Source organism: Bactrocera neohumeralis, chromosome 5 (genome assembly GCF_024586455.1).
Source record: "Bactrocera neohumeralis isolate Rockhampton chromosome 5, APGP_CSIRO_Bneo_wtdbg2-racon-allhic-juicebox.fasta_v2, whole genome shotgun sequence".
Lineage (NCBI taxonomy): Eukaryota > Metazoa > Arthropoda > Insecta > Diptera > Tephritidae > Bactrocera > Bactrocera neohumeralis.
The window spans coordinates 60695493-60708976 of NC_065922.1; the positions used below are offsets into that span (position 1 = coordinate 60695493).

At 38.5% G+C, this 13484-nt stretch overlaps 2 protein-coding genes across 6 annotated transcripts in view; both read left to right on the plus strand.

The window, feature by feature from the left end:
• The window catches only part of LOC126759608 (uncharacterized), a 184893-nt gene that overhangs the window by 121390 nt on the left and 50019 nt on the right, over window positions 1–13484 (plus strand). For all 5 annotated transcript variants that reach the window (XM_050474482.1, XM_050474481.1, XM_050474483.1 and 2 more), the window contains 2 exons: window positions 8253–11894; window positions 13040–13419. In XM_050474482.1, coding sequence (XP_050330439.1) covers window positions 8253–11894; window positions 13040–13419 — 4022 coding nt within the window. The remainder of the gene's footprint in view (window positions 1–8252; window positions 11895–13039; window positions 13420–13484) is intronic.
• Window positions 221–2939, plus strand: LOC126759611 (uncharacterized). Its single transcript, XM_050474490.1, has 4 exons — window positions 221–379; window positions 470–549; window positions 605–1643; window positions 1704–2939. Exons 3-4 carry the CDS (start codon window positions 715–717, stop codon window positions 1858–1860), a joined length of 1086 nt encoding a protein of 361 aa, XP_050330447.1. The 5' UTR covers window positions 221–379; window positions 470–549; window positions 605–714; the 3' UTR covers window positions 1861–2939.

Below are 13484 nucleotides of genomic sequence, written 5' to 3' on the forward strand. Positions count from 1 at the left end.
CTGAGCAGTACAAATGTAAGAAATGTACTCATTACTTCTCTTTCTGCCGCTTTGTTGTGGATGACAGACGGAATTCAATGGCCGCTTCATGAACTCTTATGAATCGGTTTGCAATTTGAAGATAGAAACTATGGTTTGCTTTTTTACTCCAATGTGGTTAAAACGTTTTATAAATATTCACCATACTTAACTAGTAGCGTCAACACTGATCAACTCGTTGGTTGCGGCATTATCAGTATCAAGCGATTTGGCAGAGGGCTTAGATGTGCAAAGTAGATGTTAATAATTTTGCTTGGAATTATTCAATAATTAATTGCATTAACACAAATATATTATTAACTCAAAAACGTTGAACCGCAAAACAAAAACAAAAATAAAGGTGACTACATATACTATTCTAAAAGTATATAATTTGGAATTATTCAAGCTGTTAATGCATTTGTTCGGCGCAATTTGACATGATTTCTAGTGGCTTCACAATTATTAAAGAAACGACCATTACTACAGTGCAACTAAAAAATTTGTATACACTGCTAAATCAATGAAATGGTAAATAAAATAGTTGAAATTCTATTTAAAATATTCTAAACATCTTTTATCGTAGATATTTCACTGAATCGACATTTGTAGTTGGACATTAACCGTTGTGTACAAATTAAGTGGACAGCCTGCAAATACTTATTTTTCTGCACTTCTAACAACAGTTTTGTTAATATGACTACATTGGCCACATTATCCAACCCAGCCGGTAATGATTCTGCCAATACTGTAGGAGGTAGTTCATCAACAGCAGGGGCTGGGAACAACAACAATGTTGAGCGACGATGTGAAAATGCTGACTGTAATGTTATTAAGCTGGTGTCAATGGTGCCGAAACGCAAAATTACACAATTTGTAACAGAGCCTTCTGTTATGGAGAAACCCATGCTTATAAATGGTTTTACAACTGTTTTTCAAGTGGAAGGAAGTTCTGCAAAATTAAGTGATTTGAAAAATCCCAATCCAACCGCATCACCCCAACCGAAAAGTATTTTTCGTATCGTACCGAATACACATGCTCACATAGTGAATTATGTTGTGGTCGATGCTGATGGCGATTCTTTGCGTAAAATCAACGAGGGTGATCCGGCTACAATGCGAAAATTGCTTGAGTCGCAAAAGGTGAGTGCCGATCAAATGTTGAAGAAGCTTATGGCAGGTCATGGTCCTAGCGTTCCTATTGTCTGTAGCGCTTCGCCTGCGTCAACAAGCGTGAACTCAGTATCTTCTGCGACATCGTCAAACGCACGTAGTGTGGTAACTGCGAACACATTTTCGACAACTGCAACAACTACGACCAGTAACGCAACAAATGCAAATATTCGAACAAATGTTACACCAGTTACAGGAAATACTGCACCCAATGGCTCTGCAAAGTCATCAGCCATACAATTACCTATGCGAATGCATCCAAACTTGAAGATAACTGCTGTGGTAAGTAGAGACACAATTGGACAATTGGTAGAACCAAATACTGGTACACAGCAGTCTATACAAGTGGCTTCATCAGCTGTTCCACCTACTGTTCCATTAATCACGCCCATACCATTGGCGAATTTGCAGAGTTCGCCTGCTCCTTCTATTTCTACACAACCAGCGGATAAGTAAGTTTTAATTGGAATGCCAACTTTAATATATTAAAATGTATTTTCTTATTCACATAGATCAAATATTGATAAAATGCAAGCAGAACTTGCGGAATTGCGTCGCACTGTTGCTATGTTGGCCGAGGCTATGCCCATGAATCCTCAAGCTCAGAAAGCACTCCAACAAACAACTCAACAACGTGGTGTTGCCGTGAAAAGGCAGCGCATAAATTAAGGGGTTAGATGTAATCAGTAATATATTTTCTTTTATAAAAGTATAAACACATAGCACCAAAATTTGTTTCATAAATGCTTGCTATCACTACCTAGCAAAGTTTATACTGGAAAAGCGGTTATTAATACAAAAATTAGCAGAAGAAAGGACTTGTTGAGAGCGAAAAAAGCTACTAGCCGAAAAGAGCGTTATACATCATAATTTATAAAATTGTGTCCTCGGAAAAATTTGTTTTTTTTTCCTGATTTTCAGAAAACCAGCTCTTACACTTAAATTTCTTTTTTAACACGATTTTGGTTTAATACGGTCTGAGAATAAAACAATTTTTAATTTTCTACAAGATTTTATTTCATTTAGCACAATTGAAAATTTCTTGGCCATAAATTTTATTTGTCAGATTTACATATCACAAATTAAGAGGAATCCTCTTTTTGTGGATACAGTACTGGTAATTGTAAATAGCACAAAATGATCAATGTTTTTTACACGGTGTTTTAAGTAAAAACAAAATTAGGTGTATAAAAAAATCGGAATTAAACAAGAAATCCCCGATAAGGCTCTAGTTTTTCGTGTATAATTGTATAAATTGTATTGATATCTACTGAGCGGTTTTCGTGTTATAGTGGTCACAAGTTTTGAAAAAACTCATTTGAAGTTTTACCGTTTACTAATTATGGAATAATTCAAAAAGCTTTTGTCGAATTTACCTATAATTTTCTAAGAATATTTAAAAAAAAAAAAAAATCGATTTTATTTTGAAAATTCTGACCGCCTTTATCCTCTTAATTATATTAATTATGAAATGTTTTTTAAGATTATGCTTAATTTATAGTTCATTGCTATGAAGCTATTAGAAGTCAAGATAGTATTTTAGAATAAAAAAGTTGCAGAATATAAGGAAAACGGGACACAGTAATAGTCAGATGTAAAAATGTATAATTAAATGACGTATTATCATATTTAATTCTTAATTCAAAATTAAATTAATATCTTTTCTAATTGATCAGATGGTTAAAGCATGTGAAAAAAGCACGAAACATTTTGTATTATAAATATATTTTATGTGCATTTTAAAAACATTACTGGTTTATCATTAATAATTTGTACACCACAAATTGTTGCAGAAGAAAGGAAAACACTGGAATATCTTATTTCAATAGCGAATTATTTTATTTTTTTGTTTTGCTCCAAAGCCCATGTTTTCCGGTATTATCAATATCAACTCAATCCATCAAAAAACGTTTCCGTTGATGTGTTTGTCAAGCTTCATTTATTTTGTGGTATTAGGGGTTTCAACTCTGCCAATGAGGTTGATTGGAATTTCAAAAAAAATTGCAATTATCACCAAGCAATTGCGGTTGAATTGCATTCCTGTATGTATAAATCAGTGTTGATAGTTCTAGTTTTAACAAAAGAGCTGTTTTTTTTTTTAACCAACAGCTACAAATTGCTTCCCAAACCAAAAATTTCTTTGGAAACTCTGTTTTTTTTGTGTTTTAAACTACTCTTGGACTTTCCCTCTTTGATCTTCAACATAAAATTCACACCTTGAAGCTGAGAAAAGTCCCCAAGCATACAAGTCTCATCATCCATAATGCAGCAGTCAATATTTTTAAAGATATCAAGGTAGCTTGCTCTTTTGCCATATTCTCTTTTTTAGAATACCTGTTTGGAACTTTCTGGAAGTTTCAGAACTCTAATTTTTCCGCTATTGTTCTCTCGGATGTGTTGGGATTTTTCGTAAAAAGCGCTATTACATTCATGACAACGTCAGGGTTCTTAAAACCTTTCGTTCTACCACTTCCTTGCTTTCTATTGAAAGTCAGGTCTTTGCTGTACGCTTTAACAACACGCGGCAAGGTATTCCTGGTAACATTTGCTTTTCTAGCAGTTGTTTTCTTAGTCTTATTTGGAAAGCCAGCTTCATGTGAAAAAAAAAAATTAAATTTGAAATTTTAAAAGATAATTCTAGGAGGGGAAAAGCTACAATCATACAATTCACTCCAGGGCGGTTGCTTTTGCAATATTACACAATTGCACGAAATGCAAAAGTTTAAAAAACTCTTTTTTTTTTATAATCTAGGACATACATAGATTTCTAACAGGTACTTGAAATAATGCAAAGCATACAACCGTGGAAAGAGAAATCGCACATTTTGAGCATGTAATAAAACGACATTTATTATTAATAGAAAAATAAAACAAATTGAATTTATTCATTAGCGCAGCAATACTTGAGGAATAATTAAGTTATGTATAAAAAATTAAAAATTTGTTTTCAATAATTCTGTTTAAAAAGATTATTGATTTTCCATTGCGTATTTTGGTCTGGACATATAAATAACACAGGAGTCGGCTTCTGCGGAATATAAGAAAATTTGCTGGAAATATTTTAAGTGTTATTGCCTTTAGTCACTCACAACGTTAATACTTTAGTTTCTCCACTATTTGCTAGGTATCGTCGGGCAAACTCTCCACTAACTTCTGGCGTCTACTTTATGGAATTGCGTACCAAGCTTCTTCGATCGCAGTCCAAAGTTCGTCAGAATTTTTTTCTTGGGAATCTGCACCTTAACATCGCTCCATAAATTTTTAATGGGGTTTGCATTGGGACTTTGCTTTTAATACTTTCTGCAGCAAGTCAATTTATCACATTTTAAGCTGCGTGTTTGGATCGTTGTCATGCATAAAAATCCAATTCACAGTCATCAATTCAAACGCGAAAGGTTCCATGGTTTAGTATTTTAGAGAATGTTGAAGTATAAAAATTCGTCCCTTCCATTGATGGTCTGGCTACCACCGTCGTGCTTAACAGTTTTTGTGGTGTATCTGGAGTTATATGCCTGACACCCGGGGTGATGGAAAAATGGTTTGCTATCGGATACGATTCACTTTTGATTGATTGGTACAAAGTACTATTTTCCCAAAATTTTAACGTACTTTTCTAAATGTGCAGCTGTGCACTTTTGTTTATTTTGGACAGCCATGGTTTTCGACTCATTCATTGAAGCAACTGAGCATCATTGAGATGCCTTCGTACAAGTTTACTGGACACACTAAACCCAAATTCCTCATTTATTGCAGCCATAATTTATCGCGAAGGTTGAAACGGAGCAGTCTTGTTTTTCTGATTTTAGCTCTATCCATTGTTTTACGTGCAAAAGCTTTGCGGATTATTATATTTTGCAGCAATTTAAGATAACTTTTACCAAAATATAAGTATGTTGTAAGTTGTAAAATTCAAGACATGTACATACTAACATATAAAATTATTACGATGCACTTATTTTATAAAACTAAAGATTGATTTGACCTAGCCAAGCGAAGTCATTGTCTTTTAATTCATTGAACTATGTCAATGCCGTCGTATTTCTCACACAGCTCATCGTTCGATCGAATGCTGGTTAGGTCATGTCATCCGAATGGACGAAAACACCTCAGCTGTGAAAGTATTCGATGCAGTACCCGACGGGGGAAACAGAGGAAGAGGAAGACCTCCACTCCGTTGGAAAGACCAGATGGAGAAGGACCTGGCTTCGTTTGGAATCTCTAATTGGCGCCACATTACGAAAAGAAGAAACGCTGGCGCGCTGTTGTTAAATCGGCTATAACCGCGTTAGCGGCGTTTAGGCCAGTAAAGAAGAAGAAGAAAAACTGATTTGAATATTTATTTTAAACGTGTGCTATTCCACTGTCTATGACTGTATGTATTTGGGGAGAAAACAAATATAAAAAAATAACTAGCTTTAAAAAAGAGCAGCAAAATTTAACTGGATTTTAAATGCGTATTCTAAACTTAGTATTGTCAACAAAATGCGATAATAAAGAAATGTCAGACGACCAAAAGGATAAGAATTCGTATCGCGTTATGCGTAAAAACAGTTAACACGTTTTATCCGGTGTATACCACCGGTGGTACACAGGCAAATTCATTTATCTGGCGGTGTGTATCACCGGTGGTACACAAATGTTTATACTTTTAATTCAAAAACCATACTAGAAGAACCATACTAGACGAACCATACTAGAAAGAAATAAAACAAAATAGATTGGAAATTATAAATTTATATTTATTGTAGGCGTTTTGAACATAAAAAAAAATTATTTTTGCAGTTCTTTCTGAAGCAAAACAAAATTTAGTAAAGTAAAAATAATAATTCTTGAAACTTAGTATCTAAAATGAAAATGAGCATTTAAAAAGTATGATGTGTTCTTCTTCACTGTATTCTTCAAAGAGCGCAGAATCTGTTATAACACGACTCCAATCTTGCTGAATTTTGTCTGAATCCTCATCTTCCGACTCCGATGATGAATATATTCTACGAATTTTTCTTCGAGAATTTTGTATATTCTCTAAGTAATCGTCTGAATTCATAATTCCTCTGGTAAATTTTAATAGAATAAATATCCAAAAGTTAGAGTGGTTATTAAAATATTTTAGAAATCGCTATTCAACTAACCGAATACCTTCTTCAAAATTCGCAAAATTGTCAGCTCACAATGACGAAAACTATTGCGCAGTAGAAGAGTTCCGCGAACGAACAAGTTGGTTTTGCGTGCATATTGCGCAGTAGAAGAGTTCCGTTGAACGAACAATCTGTTTTCTCGTACACGCGCTGTATACGAACCCGCAAAAAATGCCCCGGGTAGAACGTGTTAAGCATAGGGGTGGCAATATAATGGTTTGGGGTTATTTCTCCTAATATGAAGTCGACCCTATTCATCTTATTAATGCTAAAATGGACAAGTATAATTACAAAAACATACCGGAAGAAGTAACCATCACCATTTGCTAAGGAGGATATGCCACTTCGTTGGCGATTTATGCAACATAACAACCCCAAACACTCCTCAAAGCAAGAAAATAATGGGTTTCATCATAACAACATTATGGATTAGTCAAGCCAATCACAACACCTGAAATCAATTGAAAATCTTTGGATAAACTGGAAAAAGAGAATCGGGAAGCAAACCTACAAACACAAGTACATATGTATGTGACACGGTATGGCACTCCCATAGAAACCTGCCGTAGGATTATTAATTCTATGCCAAACCGAGTGCAAGAAGTGATTGATAATCATGATAGAAACAATGGTTTTTAATGAAATTCAACCAATTTTTTACGTTTCTGTAAAAAATTTTCTTTATTTTCTATTAATAATTATATAATATATAATTATATGTACATACTTTAATGACGACATGAATTTGAGATTTTTATCCGTATTATTATTAATTTACGTTATATATGCCATTTGATTTGACATTTATGTTTGATTTTTTAATATATCAAATAAAAATGTATACAATTAAATATCTCCTAATTATTTTTGTAACAACTCGGTTATTTAAAAGAAAAATTAGTGGTACCTATTTTAAGTATATTTTAAGGACTTTTTTTATTCACTTTCAAGTCAGAAAAACACGAAGAATTTGTTAAATAAAAATTATAATAATATACATTCACAAACTTTAATATATGTACATATATTATGGATTTTCTTGATTCCAAAGCCGATCTCCAGGAACTGCTCCGAAAAAAATTGTTTGGCTGTTTAAAATTATCTGAAATTGAAAATACAAAAGAACAAAATATTTAAAGTAAATAAAGAATACTTTCAAATATACATACATTCATATGTACATACTTATATTCGATACATAGGCAAAATAAAATTCACCTTTTTGCAAATCACAAATGAATATAATCTCAAAGAAAGGCGTATCCTTATTACTTTAAAATTTTACTATTTCGTAAACTCGAAAAGAAAATACTATTATCATTAAAATACATTTCATTAGTAGAGACGGCATTCAAAAGAGTGATTAAAACATTTATCGGACTAGGTATTGTAAGGGTTTGCTCAAGTTATTTTGCTCTCCACACATTTACAGCGTTCCAAATAGTGTTAAGCAGACAAGGTAAAATTTTTGTGTTTGTTGTTAAAAAAAATGTGGTTTTCTATGTAAATACCTACCATATGTATTTAAAGGTTATGATTTTATTGCTGGCATTTATGTTGTTTCTATCAATATTATCAACACACTTTAAATATTGGCGTTGTGTTATTTGTGTAAGTGTTTGAAAAATTAAAATAATTCAAGACATGTTTAATGTCAGTGACACTACTATAATGCCGAATTATTTGTGCAGTTGCTAGTCAGCACTTTTCCAATAAAAATATGAAGTTGCCTCTGGTATGATGCCGATAATTTTTTTAAAAATTGCTGCTTTAACTCGCAGTATCCAATATGTCCCATATGTATATGTATGTTCTTTTGTCCTTATTAATTTTAATCTGTTTTCTATCTATTTGCATTAGTTATATTTATTCATTACAAATAAATCTAATAATCGGTTGGTTTTCGTCCCTATTTTGATTCTACAGGCCAATCGATGGGTCGCAGTCGTACACGAAGGGCGGCGGCGCACTTGGTCAGCAATCTACTCACTCGGCCGCAACAGCAGCTGCAGTCGCTGCCGCCGCCCAGCAACAACTACATCAGCAAATGCATCAAATGCATCAGCAACATCAGCAACAGCAGCATCAGCAACAGCAACAGCAACAGCAGCAGCAACAGCAACAGCAGCAGCAAGCTGCTCAGCAGCACCAGCAGCAGCAAGCCGCTCAACAACAACAGCAGCAGCATCATCTCCACCATCATCAGCAGCAACAGCAACAGCAGACCGCCCGTTCTGCAGCTAGTCCTCTGTCACCACCACGACCCGGTCCAGGCTCAGCGGCCGCCGCCAACACGTACGCCAAGTTTGCGGAACTCGGTGCAGTGCGGGAAGCGCCGCATCCCTACATTCAGCAAACTTCGTACGGCATTGGTCCACCAGGCGCTCAATATCGTGACAACCCCTACACGCGAATACCTCAGATGGCACCCGATTTTCAACGAGCAGCAGCAGTTGCCGCAGCGGGTGGCGGCGCGCAAGTGCCCACCAGCGTTGTGCAAGTACCGGGAGGTGGACTACAGCCACCACCACCTAGTGTTGGCAGTGGATCCCACCTTGAAGCTTTACATTTCGCGCACCAACAGCCATCTTCAGGACAACAAGCGGTCAATGCAGCGCATGTGCTCAGCGGTGCGAACGTTGGAGGCGGAGGCGGTAGTGCAGCATCGCCTCTAAATGCAAACAACGCAGCAGGCAATGCTAACTTAATACGCCAGCGAATAATACTGCCAGCGCATCACTATTCCAGTGAATATCTGGCGAACGCTAATGCTGTAGCGGCAGCGAATGCGCGCAGCCAGCAGCAACATCAACAACAGCAGCAGCAACAACAACATCAACAGTTGCCACAGGCTCCACCCGATCCGGGGGGACAGCCTTACAAGAAAATGCGACTGACAGAAACGACGGCAAATACAGTCAGCAACTCAAACCACCTGCCACCCAAAGTAATGAACGCCGCGCAACCACAGCCACGTCAAACATCACCATCTGCTGCATCGCTGGCAGTCGCGCAACAGCAACATCAGCACCAACAGCAGCAACAACAACAGCAGAAGATCATAGCTGGGGGTAATTTTCGTAACAGTGCATCACAAATATTGCACCAGTCTGTTCCACATTCGCATTTGACCGTAGTTTCAAGCAGCCACGTGGTTAATACCCAACCACCGCCCTCAGCGATGCAACAGTTGAAAGTGGATACCCAACCACCGATGTTAACATCAGCGGGCACACCACCTACTAATCGCAGTATTACAAGTACAGTGATGGGTGGAAGCAGTGGTATTGGAGGAGTTGGCATTGGCGGTAGTGTCGGCGTCTTAAATGCTCTGCCAAACGAATCCTTTTTGATAGCAAGTAGTGGCACAGTTGCACCTCCCGTGAAATCTTCGTCCTCATCTGAGGGATACCATCCGCAAGTTGAAGCCATCTCACCTACACTGCCAAACGACAACGTCGAGGAGCGTGGCAGCGCCGTCACGGAGGATCTGCTAACGCAAATACAGAAGGTGGACGCAGATATACAGAGTGCAGAAAATACGATGGAGACGTTGCGTAAGCAGGAAAAAGGCCTCAATGACAAGGCCATACTGAGCAAACAAAAGCGTGAGCAGGAAATACTTGCTGCTGAGAACGATGATGCAGTAAAAATGGAGCATACCTGGAGATTGCAAACATTAGCGCAAAAAATATACGAGGCGAACCGTAAAACGGCTGCCGCGCAACATTCCATACTCAACCATTGCGGTAACCGCATCACATTGCCGTTGTATAATCAGCCGTTGGATGTAGAGCTACTGACGACGTTAATTAAACGGCATCAAACGATAGTGCGCACGCCACTGCTGGAGCACATATGTAAACTGAAACATGAGCGTTGGGAGCACAATAACGGGTTGGTGGAAACATATGCGCAAATGTCCAGTGAATGGCAAAAACGCGTCGAAAAGTCGGAAGGCAGTGCGAAGCGAAAGGCACGGGAGGCTAAGAATCGCGAGTTCTTTGAGAAAGTCTTCACGGAGCTGCGTAAGCAACGTGAGGATAAGGAGCGATTCAATCGCGTTGGTTCACGTATCAAATCTGAGGCCGACTTGGAGGAAATCATGGACGGTCTGCAAGAGCAGGCCATGGAGGATAAAAAGATGCGTTCATATGCCGTCATACCACCACTGATGTTTGATGCTCGCCAACGTCGTTGCGTCTACCACAATGAAAACGGCTTTATTGAGGATATGGTTGTGGTTCATAAGGAGCGACAGACACTGAATGTGTGGACTGCAGGGGAAAAAGAGATTTTTAAAGAAAAATTCTTACAACATCCGAAGAATTTTGGCGCCATAGCGGCCAGTTTGGATCGCAAGTCAGCACAGGATTGCGTACGCTACTACTACCTCAGCAAGAAAACGGAGAATTACAAGCAGCTGCTGCGTAAGTCACGGCAACGTACGCGATCGTCACGAAACCCGCAAAAGGCACAACAGCAACAGACACAGTGCATTATTGATTCACTGACAACAGGCGTAACAACTCGCTTGCAACGTGAACAGCAACAGAAGACAGGCGGGCGTTCGGCTGCAGCGGAGCGAGAACGCGTTGAACGAGCAGAGCGTGCCGCGGAACGCGCAGCAGCGGATGCTGCAAAAGCTGCAGCAACTGCTCATGCAAAGTCCACTAATAAGGGAGACAATGGTAACAATGCTACTGCGGCAGCATCCGAAACCACCATCGTCGCAGACTCGACTGAAGTAGCCAAAGGCAAGGCGAACGCTACATCCACTGCAGCTCAAAAATCTAACAACACGTCCAATAACAGCAACAGCATAACTGTAACTACCGCCACGCCAACGGCGTCTACAAAAGCTGGCGAGGTTGATAAAGCTTCTGAAAGCTCAGCAGCTGGTCAACATGCAATAACCGCAACGACAGATGCCGCACAGAGTGGCACTGCGGCGAAAGCGAAAAGCGACGACACGAATGCCAGCGAAGCAAATTCAAAAAGTACAATTTCAACATCGGCGCCAGCTACCACAGCCACCAATGCAAGCAGCAATGCCTCAAATGTGGATGAAAATAGTAGAAAGTCGCTAGCAGCTTTCGTACCAATTGCGGCGAATAGCGAAATGGATGTGGATAGTAAAAAACTGATGGACGAAAAGAGTGTCGTTGTTCGCAGCAGTGGTAGTGGTACTAATGTTCCACCAGCGGACACGAACACCTTCAGCGTCACAAATGTCGTGCCTGGCATGGTACATCATCCGCCTGGTGTCGTTCCGAATGGCATCAAAACTATTTATGCTACCACAATGGCTCAGGCGGTGGCTGCAGCTAGCGCCAATGAAGATGTCAAAATGATTGCTGTGGCCGATAAGATCGGCGCAGCAGCAACAGAAGCAACGGTCGCGGCTGTAAACACCTTAGATGCTGCCAGCGGTATTAAGGTGAGCGCTGGCAATAGTGTGGCCACGCCCACTACCTCAACAACCGCTGGCAATTTTCTTGGGCAAAAACTCAAAGCGGCGCAAGTGGAAGGCGTTGGTGCCGGTAATGATGTCAACTCAGATGTTAGGTGAGTATCAACTAAAATAAGTACCCATTGAAATATTTTCTATTAAAATTTGCAAAAAAGGTAGGTAATGGTCAATAAGGTTAGACTAGGGTGAAAAAAGGCAGATCTTCTATATATAACGTATATATGATAATGTTCTTCAAAAATCTTATAAAGCTACAATATTAATTTAGCGATTCACCTTCTAAAGTCCACAACTAAGAGTTGTTTTAACTCTCTTTTCAAAAACCCTTAAGGAATAATTTAAGGAACAAGGTTTAATATTTGGAAAATATCGTTGAAAACAATTTATATCTACTAGCTAAACTTTCCAATAATAGTTTTTTATGAATTTCAGATATACATAAGTCAATTTAAGTAATTTAACATATTAGGTTGTCAAAAAAGTATTGCGGTATTTTCGCTAGTTGGCGCTGAAAGCGCGTAGTTCTAGTTTTATTCGTCGCATCGAGTCATGCTATACCTTTTTGGAAAGCTCAACACGTGTTTGATTGATTGTCGTTTCTTTTAAGTCGTTCGTGAGTTATAGCGTCGCAAACATGGAGCAAAATAAAGAGAAAATACGGCATATTTTACAGTACTACTACGATAAAGGCAAAAATGCATCTCAAGCCGCCAATAAAATTTGTGAGGTTTTATGGACCCGATACAGTTTCCATTTCCACCGCACAACGATGGTTTCAACGTTTTCGTTCTGGTGTAGAGGTGGTCGAAGATGTGCCACGCTCCGGAAGGCCTGTCGTCGAAAATTGTAGTAGCAGCCGTAGCATCGGTCAAGAGCTGAGCATGAGTCATCAAAAATTCATTTCAATTTCAATAAAAATAAAAAAAAATTCAATAAAAATACCGCAAGACTTTTTTGACAACCCATTATTTCAAGTTGAGATTTTAGTGCCTTAATTTTCGTAGACTTCGTTGCTGTGTTAAAGTTTAAAAGATCCACACAAAGTATTCCATGTGAGATTAAGATATGTATAGACATTAAGAGAAATTTTAATTATAATTCCGTTTTAGACATGATCATATTATTGAATGAATATGTTTTATCAATTGTCACCGAAGTCGGGACTTAATCTGTTTTTCTGCAGATATGTGTAATACATGCTTTCTAGAAAATTACTAATATTCCTCTCTTTTCATCACAGTGATCCAAAACGGAAGCGTCTCGACGTCACGACGAACGTAGATGGCTCCGCCATAAATTCCTCCTCCTCCTCCACAACTACGAAAAGCAACAGTAACAACACTTCCTCCTCCTCCACACTAACCAACTCCACTACGAATCTACACGCTCTTAGCGGTAATCCTGCAAATAACAATAACAATTCTATGGATGTTCTAGCTGGAGCTGGCGTGGTGATATCCACACCACTCGTCGGTGTTTCGCTCACAACAACATTGACTACGAATGTTGTGGCGACGCCGGCTTCCAATGGCAGCGGTGTGACCCTCAACGCCACACCGGCAACTGCAACATCAATAACATTCACAACGACTGAAGGCAACAATGCCATCGACGGCAAAGGTAAGTGGCACAGCAAAGTTGACATATTTATCCTTATACTTAGCTATTTTTAAAAGTAAAGAACG

Bases quoted from the DNA above. Each gene is read 5' to 3' on its own strand.
- LOC126759611 (XM_050474490.1), top strand. From the start codon at position 715: ATGACTACATTGGCCACATTATCCAACCCAGCCGGTAATGATTCTGCC. The intron at 1,644-1,703 runs GTAAGTTTTAAT...TTATTCACATAG, and splicing joins TCTACACAACCAGCGGATAA to ATCAAATATTGATAAAATGC.